The sequence below is a fragment of the Aristolochia californica genome, unplaced genomic scaffold (genome assembly GCF_029961685.1).
Source record: "Aristolochia californica isolate CCGP_79_NKW_82.1479 unplaced genomic scaffold, dmAriCali1.0.hap1 SCAF_3, whole genome shotgun sequence".
Lineage (NCBI taxonomy): Eukaryota > Viridiplantae > Streptophyta > Magnoliopsida > Piperales > Aristolochiaceae > Aristolochia > Aristolochia californica.
In genome coordinates, this window is record NW_027181992.1 from 47,615,929 (window position 1) to 47,631,507 (window position 15,579).

Genomic DNA, 15,579 nt, shown 5'->3' on the forward strand with positions numbered 1-15,579 from the left:
GGTACCGAATTCACTTAAATTAAGTATTTTTTAATATTTTATTTAAAATAATTTATTAAATTTTAATTAATTAATTAATTTAAACAAGATAAAATTTATCTTAGTTTATTAACAGAATAGTTAAATAATTTATATTATAAAAACTAAATCTATCAAATTATATAATAAAATACCTTTTTTTATTTATATAAATTTATAATTTTGATTTTATATTTGATTTCTAATTTAAGAGTGAGAATTTAGATATTACAAAAGTAACAATTTGATTAAGTATTTGGATATTATAAATGTAAGTATTTGCTTAATTATTATATTTTTATATTTAATTAAATATATAATCTTAATTTGTTTTTAAAAATTATTTATTAATTTAAAAATATTTGGATTTTATTATAATTTAGTCAAATAAAACTATCTAAAATATAATTTAAATCTATTAAAGTAATTTTATATAATAAAAATATTATTTTATATTTATATACATTCCGTAATTTTAATATTAAATTTAATGACTATTTTAGGAGTGAGAATATAGACATTATAAAAGTAAATTTTATTAACATTAGATACTTTAAAATTAAGGATTTGTTTAATCATTTTATTTTCATTTATTTAAATACACAAATAATATTAATTTATTTATATAAAACGAGTTAAAATCTATTTTTGTTTATTTAAATAAAACTAATAGAATACCCTCTTTTTTATTTATCTAAATTATTATTTTAATAATATATGTAATTACTATTTTAATAGTGTGAATAAGCATTTGGATATTATAAAATTAAAAAAAATTAAGTATCTAATTTTTGTATATTAATTTAAATAAATAATTTAAATTTTAATTTTAATAATTTATTAATTAAAAAAGTTAAAATCTATCTTAACTTAGTAATAGAAAAGTTAAATAAAATTATCTTATAAAAGTTAAAATATTTTAGATTTAAATATTTTATTAATAATTTTTTCGTACTTTCCACTAAAGTTAAATAAAAATATCTTATAAAAAATTAAAATATTTTAGATTTAAATATTTTATTAATAATTTTCTTTTGTACTTTCCACTATACTTTTCACTATACACTAACACAAAAAATTATTTTACACTATATTATTCATTGTACATATTAATACAAAAAAGTAATTTACTTTCGCTTTCATTAGTTAACTCACTTTCAAAGTTAACTAACCCCTCCATTGCTTTCCACCATTTTAGTCACTTTTTTTGGCTTCGAATCAAAAGAAAGAAGCTACACCCTTGGGGTGCTACCACGTGGTACTCATATCCAATGACATTGAAGTGCACTAATGTCACTCCGATGGTGGTTACTCGCCCTAATGCAATATTATGTGAAATAATTTGATTCTAATAATGAATTTTCAATTTGTCGAGTTAATTGATGACTTGGCTAAGTCGGATCAGAATAGGGCTCTTTTTGGTTCCAGTCAAAGTCCTTCTAACTTGCCTCAAGTTGATCATCAACGAGTCTTGCTCTGACTCAATTGATTTGAATTAGATTTTCATGTATTCGAGTCAGGTCCCAATTAAAGGGTGGATAAGTGCAATGTGATTAGGGTTTGTCTCCCAAGTTGTGTTTATTTTATTTTTATCTTATTTTACTTTTGATTTAAAGAGAGGATGGTACGTGAGTTGTTTGAGCCCTATCTATTAGGGACTATGACAAAATTAGAGTCATCCATTTATGTGAATCATATCCCTCTCACTATACTAAATGATTAGGGTTTTTTTTATTATGGTACACATATGAGTACTATGTGACACAACTATAGTGGCCCATTCATAAGGGTCTTCAAATTAAAGGAAGCTAGGTTTAATGCAATCTACTTATACTAGTTGGTTTGGTTCACTTCTCATATAACACTATTAATATCTAATGAGATTCGATTAAAAATCTTAGCATAAATTATGTAAACAATTTATGAAAAATAAGTTTGGATTAAGTACGAATTTATACTAAAAAATGTGGCGAGTCGTCACGTTTGCCTTCATGAGAGGTGGTGCAGAGTAGTGTGACTACATATCAACTGTAAAATTATAGTAGTTTCTATTATTGTTGTTCATGTGGTTTGGTAAGAGTTTTTTTTTGTATCTACTGATCATCAAACCAGACGCGATTAAATCGGTCATTTAAAGTAAATCTAAGTTTTACTTAAATAAGAACTGAAAAAATCAAGTTAACCCAATTGAACCAACTGGTTAAACCCGGTTCAACAACATTGGCAAGAACCATTCCTTTCTATTTTATCCTTTCAATGTGTGGGTCCAAGACCCATCCCAAAATGACTAGTTAACTTAGGAAATTTATTTCTCAACTAATAAACTCGAAATCTTTTTACTCACTAATCTATTCTTTAACACTCCCTCACATGTGTAGATCATCTTTTATGGTTTTACAAGTGAATAATTTAAAAATAGGCAGTTTAGATATATGCCCTCTTTTTATAGTTCTGCAAGTGGACAGTCTTTAACCTTCTCTATCCATGTCTGTTTTCGTAAACAATAATAAAGAAAATAAATAGATTTTTTCTCGATACGAAGAGAAACAGAAAAGTGTTTTTTGCTCACGAGCTTCACGCCAGCGATCTATCAGAGAAAGGGTTTGTTTTTTTCTGAAATAACTCTGAATTTCCTGCGATTACACACGTCCATGTCCGTTTCTCCGTTAAATATAAATCTCTGATCAGTTTCGTATCACGTAAGCAATAAATGAGGGTTCACGGAAGAACCAATTGAAGCCGTGAAAGCAATCGGATTCTCTCAGGTAATCAATCTTCTCAATCGTTTCGTTTTCTCCTCCTGAAGAGAAATTGGATTGAAGCTTTCATCAATTCAAAGCCTAAATTGGGGCAAAAAACGGATCGATCCAGTTCTTCTTCTTCTTCTGTTTTTTTATTTGAAAAAACAACTCTCTTCCAATAATCGAACCCAGAAACTTCCAATAATCGAACCCAGAAACGATGCACGATGAAGATAAATTGGTATAAACACGAGGATACCCAACCATGTTCTCGCTGTCCTCTTTCTGCTGCTCTTGCTTGTCGTCTCCGGACATCATTGGTCTGGGAATCGGTCTCAGAAGAGCTGTCGGCCGGTAGGTGACAACGGCGACAGCGGCCAGTAGGTAAATGTACTGGAATCCATTCGTGTATTTCACAAAGTGATCATTATCAGATTAAAAAAAAAAAAAACTGGTATTGATAGATCGGTGAGTAGATATTGACTGAGAGAATTCCTGAAAGGAGCTTGACAAGACAAGAAGTTCCGGTTTTGAGCGATCTCTGCCTAGAATCAATTTTTTCGGCATGATTACGCTTATTTATTGACTGAGAAAGTTCCAGAGATATTCAAGGGAGTAGAATATATTTGATTTGATTTTTATTTTTGTCAACTTATGTTGATTTAATGGGGTTTTTTCAATTAATATTTTGAAGAAATTTAGAGCAATGATATAAATTATTAACAATAATAATAATAATAATAATAGTAACATGGTTAGTAATAGAATAATTGTGTTTAAGAGGATTTACATCTAATAATTTTTATTTTATTTTTGCCTTTTCATTTTCGTTAAAGGACCTAATAGATTCAAGTTCCAATTTTAACTTAAATTTGACCCAATTATTAATTAAATCACTTTAATATTTTGTATTTGATAAATTATTTTACTAAATATTTATCGGATAAATATGGTAATATATGAAATTGATTATTAATTTTTATTTATTGTTGAAACCAGTGCGCTAAAAGGCTCGAACCTTTTAGTAAAGCAACCGCACGGATCTTATACAAGGGCTAGCCCAATTTATACAAATAAATATTTCAACACAGGGATAACCTGTGGACAAACTCATTGGAAAAACCCGTGATAAATTCGGTGGGAGGGGGGCTCAAACACGAGACCAACCTACTCTAGTACTATGTTGAAACATTTTAGTAAAGCAACCACACGGATCTTATACAAGGACTGACCCGGATGATACAAACAAATATTTCAACATTTATTTCCTTGAAAAAATACACTAATAGGTCCATTTAATTTTTCTTGAAAATTTCTATAAAAAGTTCATATAATTCTCTAATAAGGCACTAATAGGATTTTATGCGAAGGTTTTTTGGAAATATGTATCCTAGGAAAAATATTTCTAGCTTTGCTCGAATATAAATTTTTAACCATAGGGTCTTAGTCTTTATTTTTACTCGATTTTTCAGGAATTATGTAAAATCTATTAGATCTCAAGGATCGGTGGAATGAAACATAAATTCGACCAATGGGTTGAAGTGTTGTCATCCAGTTTGGATTCGTTTCCTGTTCTGGGCTCACCATCATGAAGCCCATGCCAACATACTTGTACTGTGTTATAATTTAAACTTTTAATGGAGGTATTTGCAATTTTTGTTTCGAGTTTAAAAGAGTTTGAAATATGAATTATGTACCACTCAAGTGCGTAATGCAAGTGGTTTCCCCTATTGTCCCGCGAAAACGAGGGCAGTGCTTCGGTGCCTCGTGGCGATTATCAAGAGGATTCAGACTGGCGATCCGACTAAACATCTTCTTATTTTTCATCGAAAATGGTACGTGAATGTGGGATTATTTATTTCTGCACTTTTGATCTATCTCTGAATGTTATCTCATATGTGTTTTTTTCCGAGTTTCTTGAACGATCCGTTTTCGGAAGTGAAAAAACGGGGGTAATATTCATTTCCTGAAGCACTATTTAAATCTGATATGGCTTGAGTATCTTGTTGTATTTTGGATCACTTACTTACAGTTGACATTTATGTGGATTGTTCATTTGCGGTTTGTACGTCGCCGTGCTCTTTATTTATAACACATCTATAAAAGGAGATTTAAATGTAATTTCAGGAATTTTGGATTTGGACATATGAAATATGAAATACTTTGCTTCCTTTTCCCGTTTAAAATTGTTCAGCTTATTAAGATTTTCGTTCTTCATGCTTGAAGACGTTCATCTTGCTTGAAATTTCACTAGATGAACTGATACTTTATTTATCCTGTAGTAGTTGCTGAAAGTAGGTATAGATACATAACTGTGCATGGACATGCATAAACATATTCAAGAAAATTGATTCACCTCCTTTGGAAATTTAGTTTCCCTATAGAAAAGGTAAAAAGTGAAGCAAAGATTAGAGGGTATATGCCGAGAGCTACAGCGACGATGCCCAATTGATTATGGTGGTAACCAAAGTAGTCGTTCAAGAATGTAGCTACTGGCTTGTTTTCTCCGAACACTGGTATTTCCTTTTCTACATCCCAGTATTGTGAAGCGATGTAGCCTTTCAGAGTCCAGGATGTTGGGCAAATCCAATACAACCAAACCCACCATTTGGGTATTTGCTGCAAAAGAGCAAAACAGTATTCTGTGTTATGAAACAAAACCGAGTCACTTTTGCAGCATGAAATGTATGGAGTATTGAACGAGAAAATGACTTTTTTTTTTTTTTTCCGAAGCAGAAGAAACGTCTCAGATTCAAGTGTTTTGAGTATTTGAAATTCTATCCTAAATATATTTGCATTTATAGGATGAAAAATACTTGCTTACCGGTTGAGGTATAAGGAAGCCGGAGAAAAGATTGAGTATTGTGTATGAGGCAGAGGCCAAGATTGAATCTACTTGAATGTTTGGAGTCATTGACATTAGCAGCATTCCAAGGTAATTGTAGTAGAGAAGCGTACAAAAGGTAATGTAGAAGTACCACAATATCTTGTTAACCGATTCATCATATCCAATTGTAGGATATGTTATGACCAGAAATAGAAGTGCCAGGACAATTGCATAAGGAAGTTCAACAGCCACCTACAGATAACATAATTGATCTGCCAAAGTCAAATAATCATTTTTTCATCGAGTGAAAGAATATGAAACATTCCTGGAAACTCTTGAAAGTTTATGAACCTGTGCAAAAGAATAGACCATGGGAGAGTACATTCCAGCAAATTTTTCTCGGTACAACACTGATCTTTCAGTTGCGATGAGTGGTAAAACTGATGAGCAATTGTTTACACCAACAAAAACAATGGCAGTGAACATACCACCTACTATGTTGAACAAATCCTGCTGTGTGTTGCTACAAATTCAAAAAAGAGGGACAAAAATGAATTTGTTAGTTTCGAGAATTTTGTGCAAAGAAGCAAAACAGAACAAGGCCTGAATCTGAACTTGTTAAGCTCTACTTCCTACTATACGATTTGGCAAAAGAGTGTATTGTGACTTCTAGTCAACTGTGTATTTTGCTTCTCATTGTTTCCATAATAGGAAATCAAGTCCTTGTTATTGTTGTTGTTGGGTGGGTATCAGACGGGGGTGGGGTGGGCTGGGGTGGATTTCTGTCTTTTACAAGACAAAAGTACTATTTTGTGGAGGGCCACAATTTTCCATGTTTCTTTTTCAATTTGATCAATTGGTTGAGATGTTCTTTTTTATTAAAAAAGTAAAAACTTATTGAGAAGTTCATGTCACTTTTTACTGTTTGTGGTGCACTTATAATTCAAATTTCACGATAAACTTACATCTTCTTCCCTTGCTTCCAAAATACTGCTCCAAGACACATAGATGCAGCACTCAGGAATGTTAATCGTGCCAAGTTGTATGAAGGACGTCTCCAGTAGGAAAGGCTTTGCTTCCAGAGGCAAGCTTTGAACTGCTCCCAACCATTCTGGGGGAAAGGAGTAGGAAAACACAATTCTTCTGTACGAGGGGGTGGCATGGTTAGTTGATTGACCATCTCTCCGTTGTCCCTGTGATAGAATTGACAATGCCTTTGTAAACAAATACTGACCTTCATTCCTTGTTTCTGGGTAAAGTGGAAGTAATCTACATTCTAGTATGGATGATCTATTTTCCTGATGTAGCTATTATTAGATAGTGTTTTTATAGGATTCACTGCCACAAATAAAGAAATCAAATATCCTACTGAGTTGTTACTCACTTGAAGAGAGAAGATGCTCTATAAACACCAGCAAAATCAATACCAAGTTGGTTTTCCATAGATATGGTAGTCACTTCTAACATCCAGGCACCTGGATTATAGTTATCTTTAATTTTTGGTATCCCTGGGATTTTCTGCAAAACGATGTAGAAGCAAAAAACTGAACCAAATTGACCAATCATTTACCATATTTCAGTTGGGAATCTAGAAAGGAAGGTTATCAAATGTTTAGTAACCTGATTATTAAAAATCATGAAACTTATGGAAGTAAATAACAATCAAAGTTGAAATATATTTTGGCTCTTACTAATTTTCATAAGTATATTGGTACTAAAATATTTTAATTTCAGTAGTATAAGGGTCAGGAAGCTTCTACCTAATGAATAATCTCTCAATGTAATGCACTATCTCATACGAGTCTCTTAGGTGCAATACAAGTAAGATTTTGAATTACATTTCTTTTCTCCTTGCCTTGCTTCTATGGTCATAGAGTGGATGGGTTGTCTCTTATATGTTGTTACTCTTTTGTTTTCAAAAATGTTTGGGTTGAGCTTGGTTCCATCCCAAAATGACTAGCCGCTTATGAGGCCTATTACTCAACCTTGTAACACATTGATTTTTCTTAACATTTCTTAATGTGAGACTTCTTTCCACTCAATATTCCGCCTCACGTCCAGGCTTACACCTAACAGGCCTGAGACGTGGGTATAAACTCTTAATGGAGACCATAACACATAGACTCCCACATCATGGAACCCACAACACAAATTCCCACTTTATGGAACCTACAACACACCCATAACCTGGGGAGCACAAACTGGGCCTCGGCCCATGAACATATCCTCCTCTAATAGCACTATTAGATTGAGCATTTTTCCATCCCAAAATAATTAGCCACTTAGGAGGCTTTTTGCTCAACCTTATAACCCATTAACTTTTCTTAATATTTCTCACTTTGGGACTTTTTCCTACTTATCACGACAAATTACTTAGTTATAGTTGCAATCAAGAAAGAAGTTGTATTAAATATACAAGTTTAATTAAGATGGTGAATAAGTAAAATACTAAATTTCTTTAGCAAGAGTAAAAAACTATATCAATTGCTATCTCATTGTACTTACCTCAAAATATTCAATCACCCTACTTGAATGCTGACCTAGTGGACCTGAGTAGATTATCTGTCCCCCCTTTTTCATCAGAAACAGCTGCACAAGAAGAAAATGCATGAAAAAGTAGGCACTTGTTTTATCACATTCCGAGCACAAAATGAGGTAATACCAACTAAATATTGTGGGGATGTAAGAAAAAAGTGATACCACATTTTCCTAATGAAATAAAAAATTGTAACCAGCACATATTAGACTGTTTACCCCAATCAACTGAAAGCATGATGTGATCGTAAGGCATTTATTTCAAAAAGCAATCAAATGATAATTCACCATCCTCTTGGTGCATTTTTAATTTTGTGATTTCAAGAAAAGGCCTTACATGGATTTTTCACATCATATATCTTGTTCACCAAAGGACTTGTGAAGATACTGAATGCATTATTAAAATGTGCATTCTTAATTTTTTTATGAAAACTAGTTGTCACCTCATCAAAGGACTCAAAAATATCTATGCTGGGTTGATGGATTGTGCAAACGACTGTTCTTCCTGTATGTGCCTCATTTTTCACTGCTCTCATCACAATGGCAGCTGCTCGTGCATCCAGTCCAGATGTTGGTTCATCCATGAATATTACCGAAGGGTTAGCCACAAACTCTACCGCAATTGTCAGCCTCTTTCTCTGCTCAATTGAGAGGCCACTCGTACTAGGAATGCCCACTAAGGCATCCTTTATTCCATCAAGCTCAATTGTTTCAAGGACTTCATCTACAAATGCCTGCAACAGATGGATTTAGTCATTTAGTACACAGTCCTCGAGTAGGATCCACATTACTGCTTTCTGAATATCATCTTACAGCTTTAGTTCTTTTATCAATTTCGGGTGGCAGCCTTAACCAAGCAGAGAATACCACAGATTCTTCAACAGTGATTTGTGGAGAGTGGATGTCGGTCTGCTCACAGTATCCAGATATCCTAGCAAATGTTTCTTGGACCTTAGGGTACCCTCCTATAGTTATTACTCCTTCAATGCTCCCATTTGTTTTTCTCCCAGAGAGGACATCCATGAGAGTAGTTTTCCCAGCTCCACTTACACCCATTAATGCTGTAAGGATGCCGGGTCTAAAAGCACCTGTAATATCTTGCAGAAGTAAAAGCTTTTTTTGTTCAATACCTTGCTCTTTCATTTCCTGGTCAGCCAAAACAAATCAGCATATCTTTGTTAAATGGCTTGTTTTTCAAGGGAAAAAGTAAAAAGTTGTGATGCATGATATCTGTTTGATGTCATTACCTTGGGGGTGTCTATATAGTACTGAACATCCTTAAATGCTACTGTCAAGGGCTGAAAGGGGAAAACCATTTTCACTGCATTGGCGACCAATTGGACCACAAATGAAGTGAATGGACTTGACATCCTTTACCTTTATAAGTAGAGTATAAGTGAACAGTTTTCTAGTCTTACCAGAACTTCTGGGATTCTTGGCAGTTTTGGGAGAAGAAGATGTAGATTTCTTTTCGACATGTTTCTTATCTCCATCTTCTTCTTTTCCTTCAAGATGGAAAAGCTTCTCTCGAGAGATAATAGCATCAGACCTTCCAGGAGCTGAGTTTTATTATTTTTGTTTTGCAGTGGGAATAGAGAAGTTAGTTACTGCATGCTTATGTCTCAACTGTCACCATAATATCCCACACCGAAGACTTACTCTGAAGAAATGCCAATGCTGCAATGAATCCAATGTTATATAATATGGAGAATCCAAACAAGGCACCCAATGATATCCAATAAAAGTGATCACCAAAATCAAGTCCTCGGCTTTTTAAAGTTTGGAGGCCTAAGGTTGTGTTTCCAGATGAAATCTGCATGACAAATAGGAGTTTAATTTGCTCAGATGTTGGGAATTACTAGTTTTGGTTTGCTCAACAGAATACCGTAAATTGAAATTGACAATTGTGAACTTTTCAAGCACACCTTTTGCCATCGAGGGGCAAGGAATTCATTCACAGCAATGCCAATTTGACAGTATGTCATTGGAGAGACCCAAAAGCCCCACCTCAACCAAGCTGGCATAGATGCTGCAGACACAGATTGATATAGGTATGACAAGTTGAATTAATGCAAAATGAAATGGGATGTTTTGAATTCTTACTCCGGGGGAGAATAAAACCGCCAAATAAAAAGACTATAAACATTATGACGCCACCACCAAAGGTGGAAGCAACAACAGTTTGAAAAACTGAGGCAGTGAACCGAAACATGGATGTCGCCATGTGATGCACTGCAAATAGTAGAAGGAACTGCCTGAAAAACCTGTCACGGTGAAAGCTGTCATTAAAGATTCTCATATCACCATCCATTTTACCGAAAGAATTTGCATCTCAATTTATATTACCTCCAAGCTTCTGGGCTGTACCCAATAACATAGTAAGTAAGAACAGTCCACACAAGTGCTTGCAGAATAGATATTGGAATCTTCACAATGAATGCTGGAATAGCATATGCCCAAGAAGGATAGAGGTAAAAGTCCCTTTGCTTGAAGAAAATTGGAAGTCTGGAAATGGTCATGGACACCTCTGGGAACCCATCAAACATAATAATCATTATTGCATAAAACAGAGAACCCATGTAGTAATTGGCATGAACCAAGTTGACTTGCAGCTGAGTACGAAGGAAAACAGTCATTGTGATTGAAGCAAGAATAACCATCTGCAAAGCAAAGTGAGCTATGAATACTTTACAAGTCCATACAAATAGATGAATAACTATTCAAGCATAAATAGAGTCAAGAAGGTTGTTTGAAATGCCGTACCTGTGTAGATTTAAATATGTAAACAAAGGAATTTCTTCTCGTGAGTAGTAATTCTCTTGCCATGCAAGCCTTAAATAGTTCCCACTTACTTAGAGATGTAGCTTTTAAGGACATAGCATTGTTATGGCATTGGGATTTATCAAATGGACTTGATAGCTCCTCATGTAGTTTTTGTCCAAGAGCAGACCCCTTGAAGTATTCTGAGAACTCATCTACAGAAACATAAGCATAAGGTTTGTCTGTATGGCACCAATACTGTGGTTGATCCTTTTGAGAGAGAACCTGTGAAATCTTGATACTATTACCAATACTGGCCAAAAAGAAGCCCAAATCCTGTTAGAGTTTGGAGTGAGGTAGAGAGACACAATTTACCTCCTGTAGAAAGTCAGCTGCTGCTTTTCTCTCGGGACAGCTAAATCCACAATTTTTGAAGAACTCAAGGATGCAACTGCGAGGCCCATGGTACACAATCTTTCCTTCTGCCATCAGTAAAATGTCATCAAAGAGGTCGTATGTTTCAGGTGCAGGCTGAAGGAGGGATATTAAGGCAGTAACATCTGTGATGTGCACCAACTGCTGAAGATATGCTACAATTTGGAAGGTTGTGGAACTGTCTAAGCCTGTCGATATTTCATCCATTAGAAGAGCTTTTATTGGGCCAACAATCATTTCTCCTGAAAGAGGTATATCAAATTGCATCAACTTTTGGAATTTACCTTCTAATTATTTCATCAGTAAAGTAAACGAAACATGCAAGTTTATGTGTGTGTACATATTCAAGAATAACATATATTGTAATTCAGCTGATCAACTATATACCAGAACATGTATCGTTATCATTAAGAATTGGTGGGATGGCTGATAGGAAAGCAAGCGGGCTATAAATAAAAGCTTTTGATGACTTTTCATATGCTAGAAGAAATAAAAAACGCCATTGCAGTTTATTAGTGGAAATAATCTCACATAAGTTAATGTCAAGAAAAATCCTATAACTAAGTTGGGAAGGTCTCTTAAGTTTGGCTAATATTTTGAGAATGGACTTGGCCCAGCTCTAACAAGGTATTAGATCGAAGAGTTTGTTTTATTGGGCTTGGTTTTTTGCCTTTTTAATTTGTTCATTTTGTCCACATTTTATGTCTATTGTTCAATTTTTTAGGCTTAGACGCAAGAAAGAGGGTTAGTAGGGATTGATTCTAAATAAGTTAAGGTCAAGAAAAAGTCTTGTAGTTATTAGCTGGGAAAAAAACATCTTAACTTTAGCAAATCATTTTGGCATGGACCTAATTTTAATAGAGTCTAAAACTGACACATTGGCTAGTATGCAAATAACATTAATAGAGAAAAATGTATGTTTCCTTCAAACTTCTCTCCCCTACCACATACATTACCAAATTTAAAATGCTACTGCTGTTAGATTTAGTAAGAGAGTGAGAGATGTTTTCACTTTTCACAAATCTGATATGCAAGTGCTGCTAGATGTAGGTAGAGAGAGAGATGTTTTCACTTTTCATGGATCTAATATGCAAGTGCTACTAGACATGTGAGTGCTGCTAGGTGTAATTGGAGAGAGAGAGAGAGAGAGAAAGAGCTTGTTTTGACTTTTCTCATTACCTGTTGTCAATCTTTTCTTTTGACCACCTGAGATGCCTCTTCTCATGGCATCGCCAACCAATATGTCAGCACAGATATCCAATCCGAGGATCTTAGCTTGTAAGAAAATCAAACAAAATTTCATCTTATTTATGTACAAAGTAAATCTTGTATATATCAATTGAAATCGGACCCGTGTCTGCTTTTTATTTTCCTTACGCTAAGACAAAGTTTTGGCACATCCCAAGGAATTACCTTCAAGATATAGTCTGTCTGAAGATTTCTTTTAAGTCCATGAATTGAAGTTGCCTGCTAGATTAGTCAATTCTAAGATCCAATGTCGACATAGAGAACTGCCTCAAATACAAAAAAATGAATAACTGAAGACAGAGCTTGAAGTTCAACCAATCCAAAAGAACAAAGAAAAGAAACAGCTAGAAGCCAAAATCATTTCCTTGGGTAATCTTAGGCACCCCAGCAAACTTGCCTTCTTCAACCCTTGGAATGGCCTTGAGATCTTCAATTGAGGAATTACTCAAATTCTTGACTGATTCCTTTTCTTATTTCTTAAATAGTTGGCTGATTGGTATTTACACGAATATATAATTCCAAGAATGGTCCTTATTTCTGTTCATGCACTTGTCTCCTGTACACAAACTAATGCATCACTCTTCTAGAAAATGAAACATCTAAGGCTTTACCTTCATATAAGTATCAATATCTGCTTCAGGGACAATGCCAGCCTGCTTTTCCCTTCTGCTGACTTCCATCATAATTTCTTTACATGGAGAAAAATTAAGGAACAGAATTAGATATTTATATACTACTGTTTCACAACCAAGCAAATGTAACTGCAGAGGACAATGCAGAAGTAACCAGCTCTGCTCCCAACACCCTGACAACGTGCGGAAAAATCTACTATTTCTCTGACAGTCATCTCAGGAATATGTAGATCATATTGACTTATGTAAGCTGATGTTTTTTGAGGGACAGACTCGTCCAATCTGTAGCCATTGTATGAAATTTCTCCCTGTACCTGAAATTATGTATTGTAAATACCATGGTCAAGGAGTAGAATTCAAATACATGGCAAAGGATTTTGTTGTAGAAAATCACTATTCTAGTCAATTTCTAAGTATGTTTCTCATTTCCATGTGGTTATTTTTGTCTCAAATATTCACTTTGTTCATTTATCGTGACAATGAATGTGCAAGAATCCTGCAATAGCAAAGGTGCCTTGTTGCTTTATTCCCTTATTCATTTCCTCAACCTTTTAATCGTCCACTGAACATTATTTGTTAGAGACCATGTCGGGACTCTGCTCCTGCATATATTCAGATTTTTTATTAGGGGTCAAGCACCCACCTTGAGAGATTGGTCCAGTTTCCCTGCAAGTGCTAGTAACAAGGTAGTTTTTCCGCATCCTGGAGGACCAAGCAATAGAGTCATCCTGGACAAAATCAAGAATCATTGTTTATTTCCCACATATTCCAAACAAAAACAGGGTTAGTTTGGTAGCTATGTCATTTACCCACCCCCCCCCCCCCCCCCCCCCCCCCGATAAACAATCTCATAATTTCTGTTTCATGAGCACATTTTCGATATTCTCCAGCTTGACAATAGCAGCCAGGTTTTTATTTTCATATGCTAATGCATTCAAGTTACTATAGGAACCCATGGGCACATGTTCAAGTACATTATAGGCTGCATGGTGTTTGCAGAAACACAAGGAGAGATGAGTACCTTGAAGGCTTGATGATCCCACTAATACTTTTTATGATGCTAATCTTTGCTTCTTGATCCTTAGCACCTAACAGCCTTGTCAGGCCCTGTCCAGTGAGAATCCGTTACTCAGGTAGAGAGAGAAAAAAAAGGTTAAACCACCTTTAATCAGGACTAGGTTAAAGGGGGGTTTTGGAGAAGCTTTCTGGATTGGTTAGACTATTTTAGCCCATCCATTCAGACATTCAGAATTAAAACTTATATGGTTTTGACTATAAAAATTCAACTAATTTTGTTTTATCTTATGCATCAATAACTCGAATAAATCTGAAATCACCATTATGCAGTAGAGATGCTAATAGACAACTTAAAAAGATGATCAAATTATTTAAATCAGTAATGGGTTAACAAGCACTATTGACTTTGAAAGTTTTTTTCTTACAAAAAGAAAGCTTTTGAAGGTGTTCCACAGAGTAGGCAAGGACTTTCCATCAACCACTTTGCAGACAGCTTCTACTCTGAGATCCCGGTACCTCACCTCCACTGTAGGCAGCTTTACACCAACTCTACAAATGACACCTATGTACATTAGTATCTTATTTTCTTCTTCTTACATGCTGCTATTTGATTCAGAAACATTCAGCTATGGAACTAAATCAAGATCAACATAAGGCTGAAAGTAGATTATTTTTCTCTCAAAACTTGAAATGTGGAGCTGAGAGAGGTTGCACATACCTATCTATTCTCTTCCTAAGTCTCTGCAATAGTCGAAGATTATCATTCTCAATCTGTTTGATAAGTTTCTCGATGAACATTTGTCTGTCTACACGTCCAAGCTTGGTAACATCAACTGGCCTCTTGCCTTTACTATCTCCAGTACCACCATTGGCTTGATCTTCAAAATGGTCGAACAGCGATGTCCTCAGCCGTTCAAAAGTTGGGAGCCTCTCTATTGCTGCCCACTGCAATTCAATCTCATCATCATTGTTGTCTCTTACAGAATTCATACTCGTGCTTCTCCATGTCTCCTCCAGCTCCATGCCTCCAGAGGGAGAAAGAGAGAGAGAGAGAGAGAGAGAGAGAGAGAGAGAGAGAGAGAGAGAGAGAGCAGAAGTCAGTTCTTGGAGGTGGGTAGGAGCAATAATATAGGGGAGCTTAAGAGAAGAAAACCAGAGGGAGAAAACTTGGGTGTGTCTGAGATCCCATTCTGATTTTCCCATTCTCTCTACTACCTTCTTTTGCCGGGCTTTCTCTTGGATTTTTTAGTTTAAAAATCTTTCATTTTTCCTAACTGAGAACGAATTTTCAAAAGTCTAAACCTTTCAGTGGCTTGCACGATATCACCAGAAACAAGTCAATGAGAACATTGATTAATAAATGATA

The 15,579-nt window shown here is 34.8% G+C and overlaps 1 protein-coding gene across 1 annotated transcript; it reads right to left on the reverse strand.

Moving 5' to 3' along the window:
* Positions 1 to 5,040: 5,040 nt before the first annotated feature.
* On the reverse strand, positions 5,041 to 15,236 carry LOC137959681 (pleiotropic drug resistance protein 3-like). Its single transcript, XM_068807013.1, has 24 exons — positions 14,932 to 15,236; positions 14,639 to 14,762; positions 14,218 to 14,303; positions 13,840 to 13,924; positions 13,351 to 13,510; positions 13,176 to 13,252; positions 12,730 to 12,783; positions 12,496 to 12,586; positions 11,257 to 11,558; positions 10,885 to 11,166; positions 10,468 to 10,781; positions 10,225 to 10,385; positions 10,047 to 10,150; positions 9,781 to 9,934; positions 9,540 to 9,680; positions 9,369 to 9,442; positions 8,935 to 9,267; positions 8,565 to 8,855; positions 8,092 to 8,175; positions 6,971 to 7,104; positions 6,552 to 6,779; positions 5,938 to 6,109; positions 5,584 to 5,838; positions 5,041 to 5,378 (listed from the first exon to the last, which is right to left on the reverse strand). Exons 1-24 carry the CDS (start codon positions 15,234 to 15,236, stop codon positions 5,112 to 5,114), a joined length of 4,278 nt encoding a protein of 1,425 aa, XP_068663114.1. The 3' UTR covers positions 5,041 to 5,111.
* Between the last annotated feature and the right edge of the window lie 343 nt (positions 15,237 to 15,579).

Coding starts and splice junctions, on each gene's coding strand:
- LOC137959681 (XM_068807013.1), bottom strand. CDS start 15,236: ATGGAGCTGGAGGAGACATGGAGAAGCACGAGTATGAATTCTGTAAGA. Junction 10,151..10,224: donor CGGTTTTATTCTCCCCCGGA/GTAAGAATTCAA, acceptor CTGTGTCTGCAG/CATCTATGCCAGCTTGGTTG. Junction 6,110..6,551: donor TGGAAGCAAGGGAAGAAGAT/GTAAGTTTATCG, acceptor TTGAATTTGTAG/CAACACACAGCAGGATTTGT.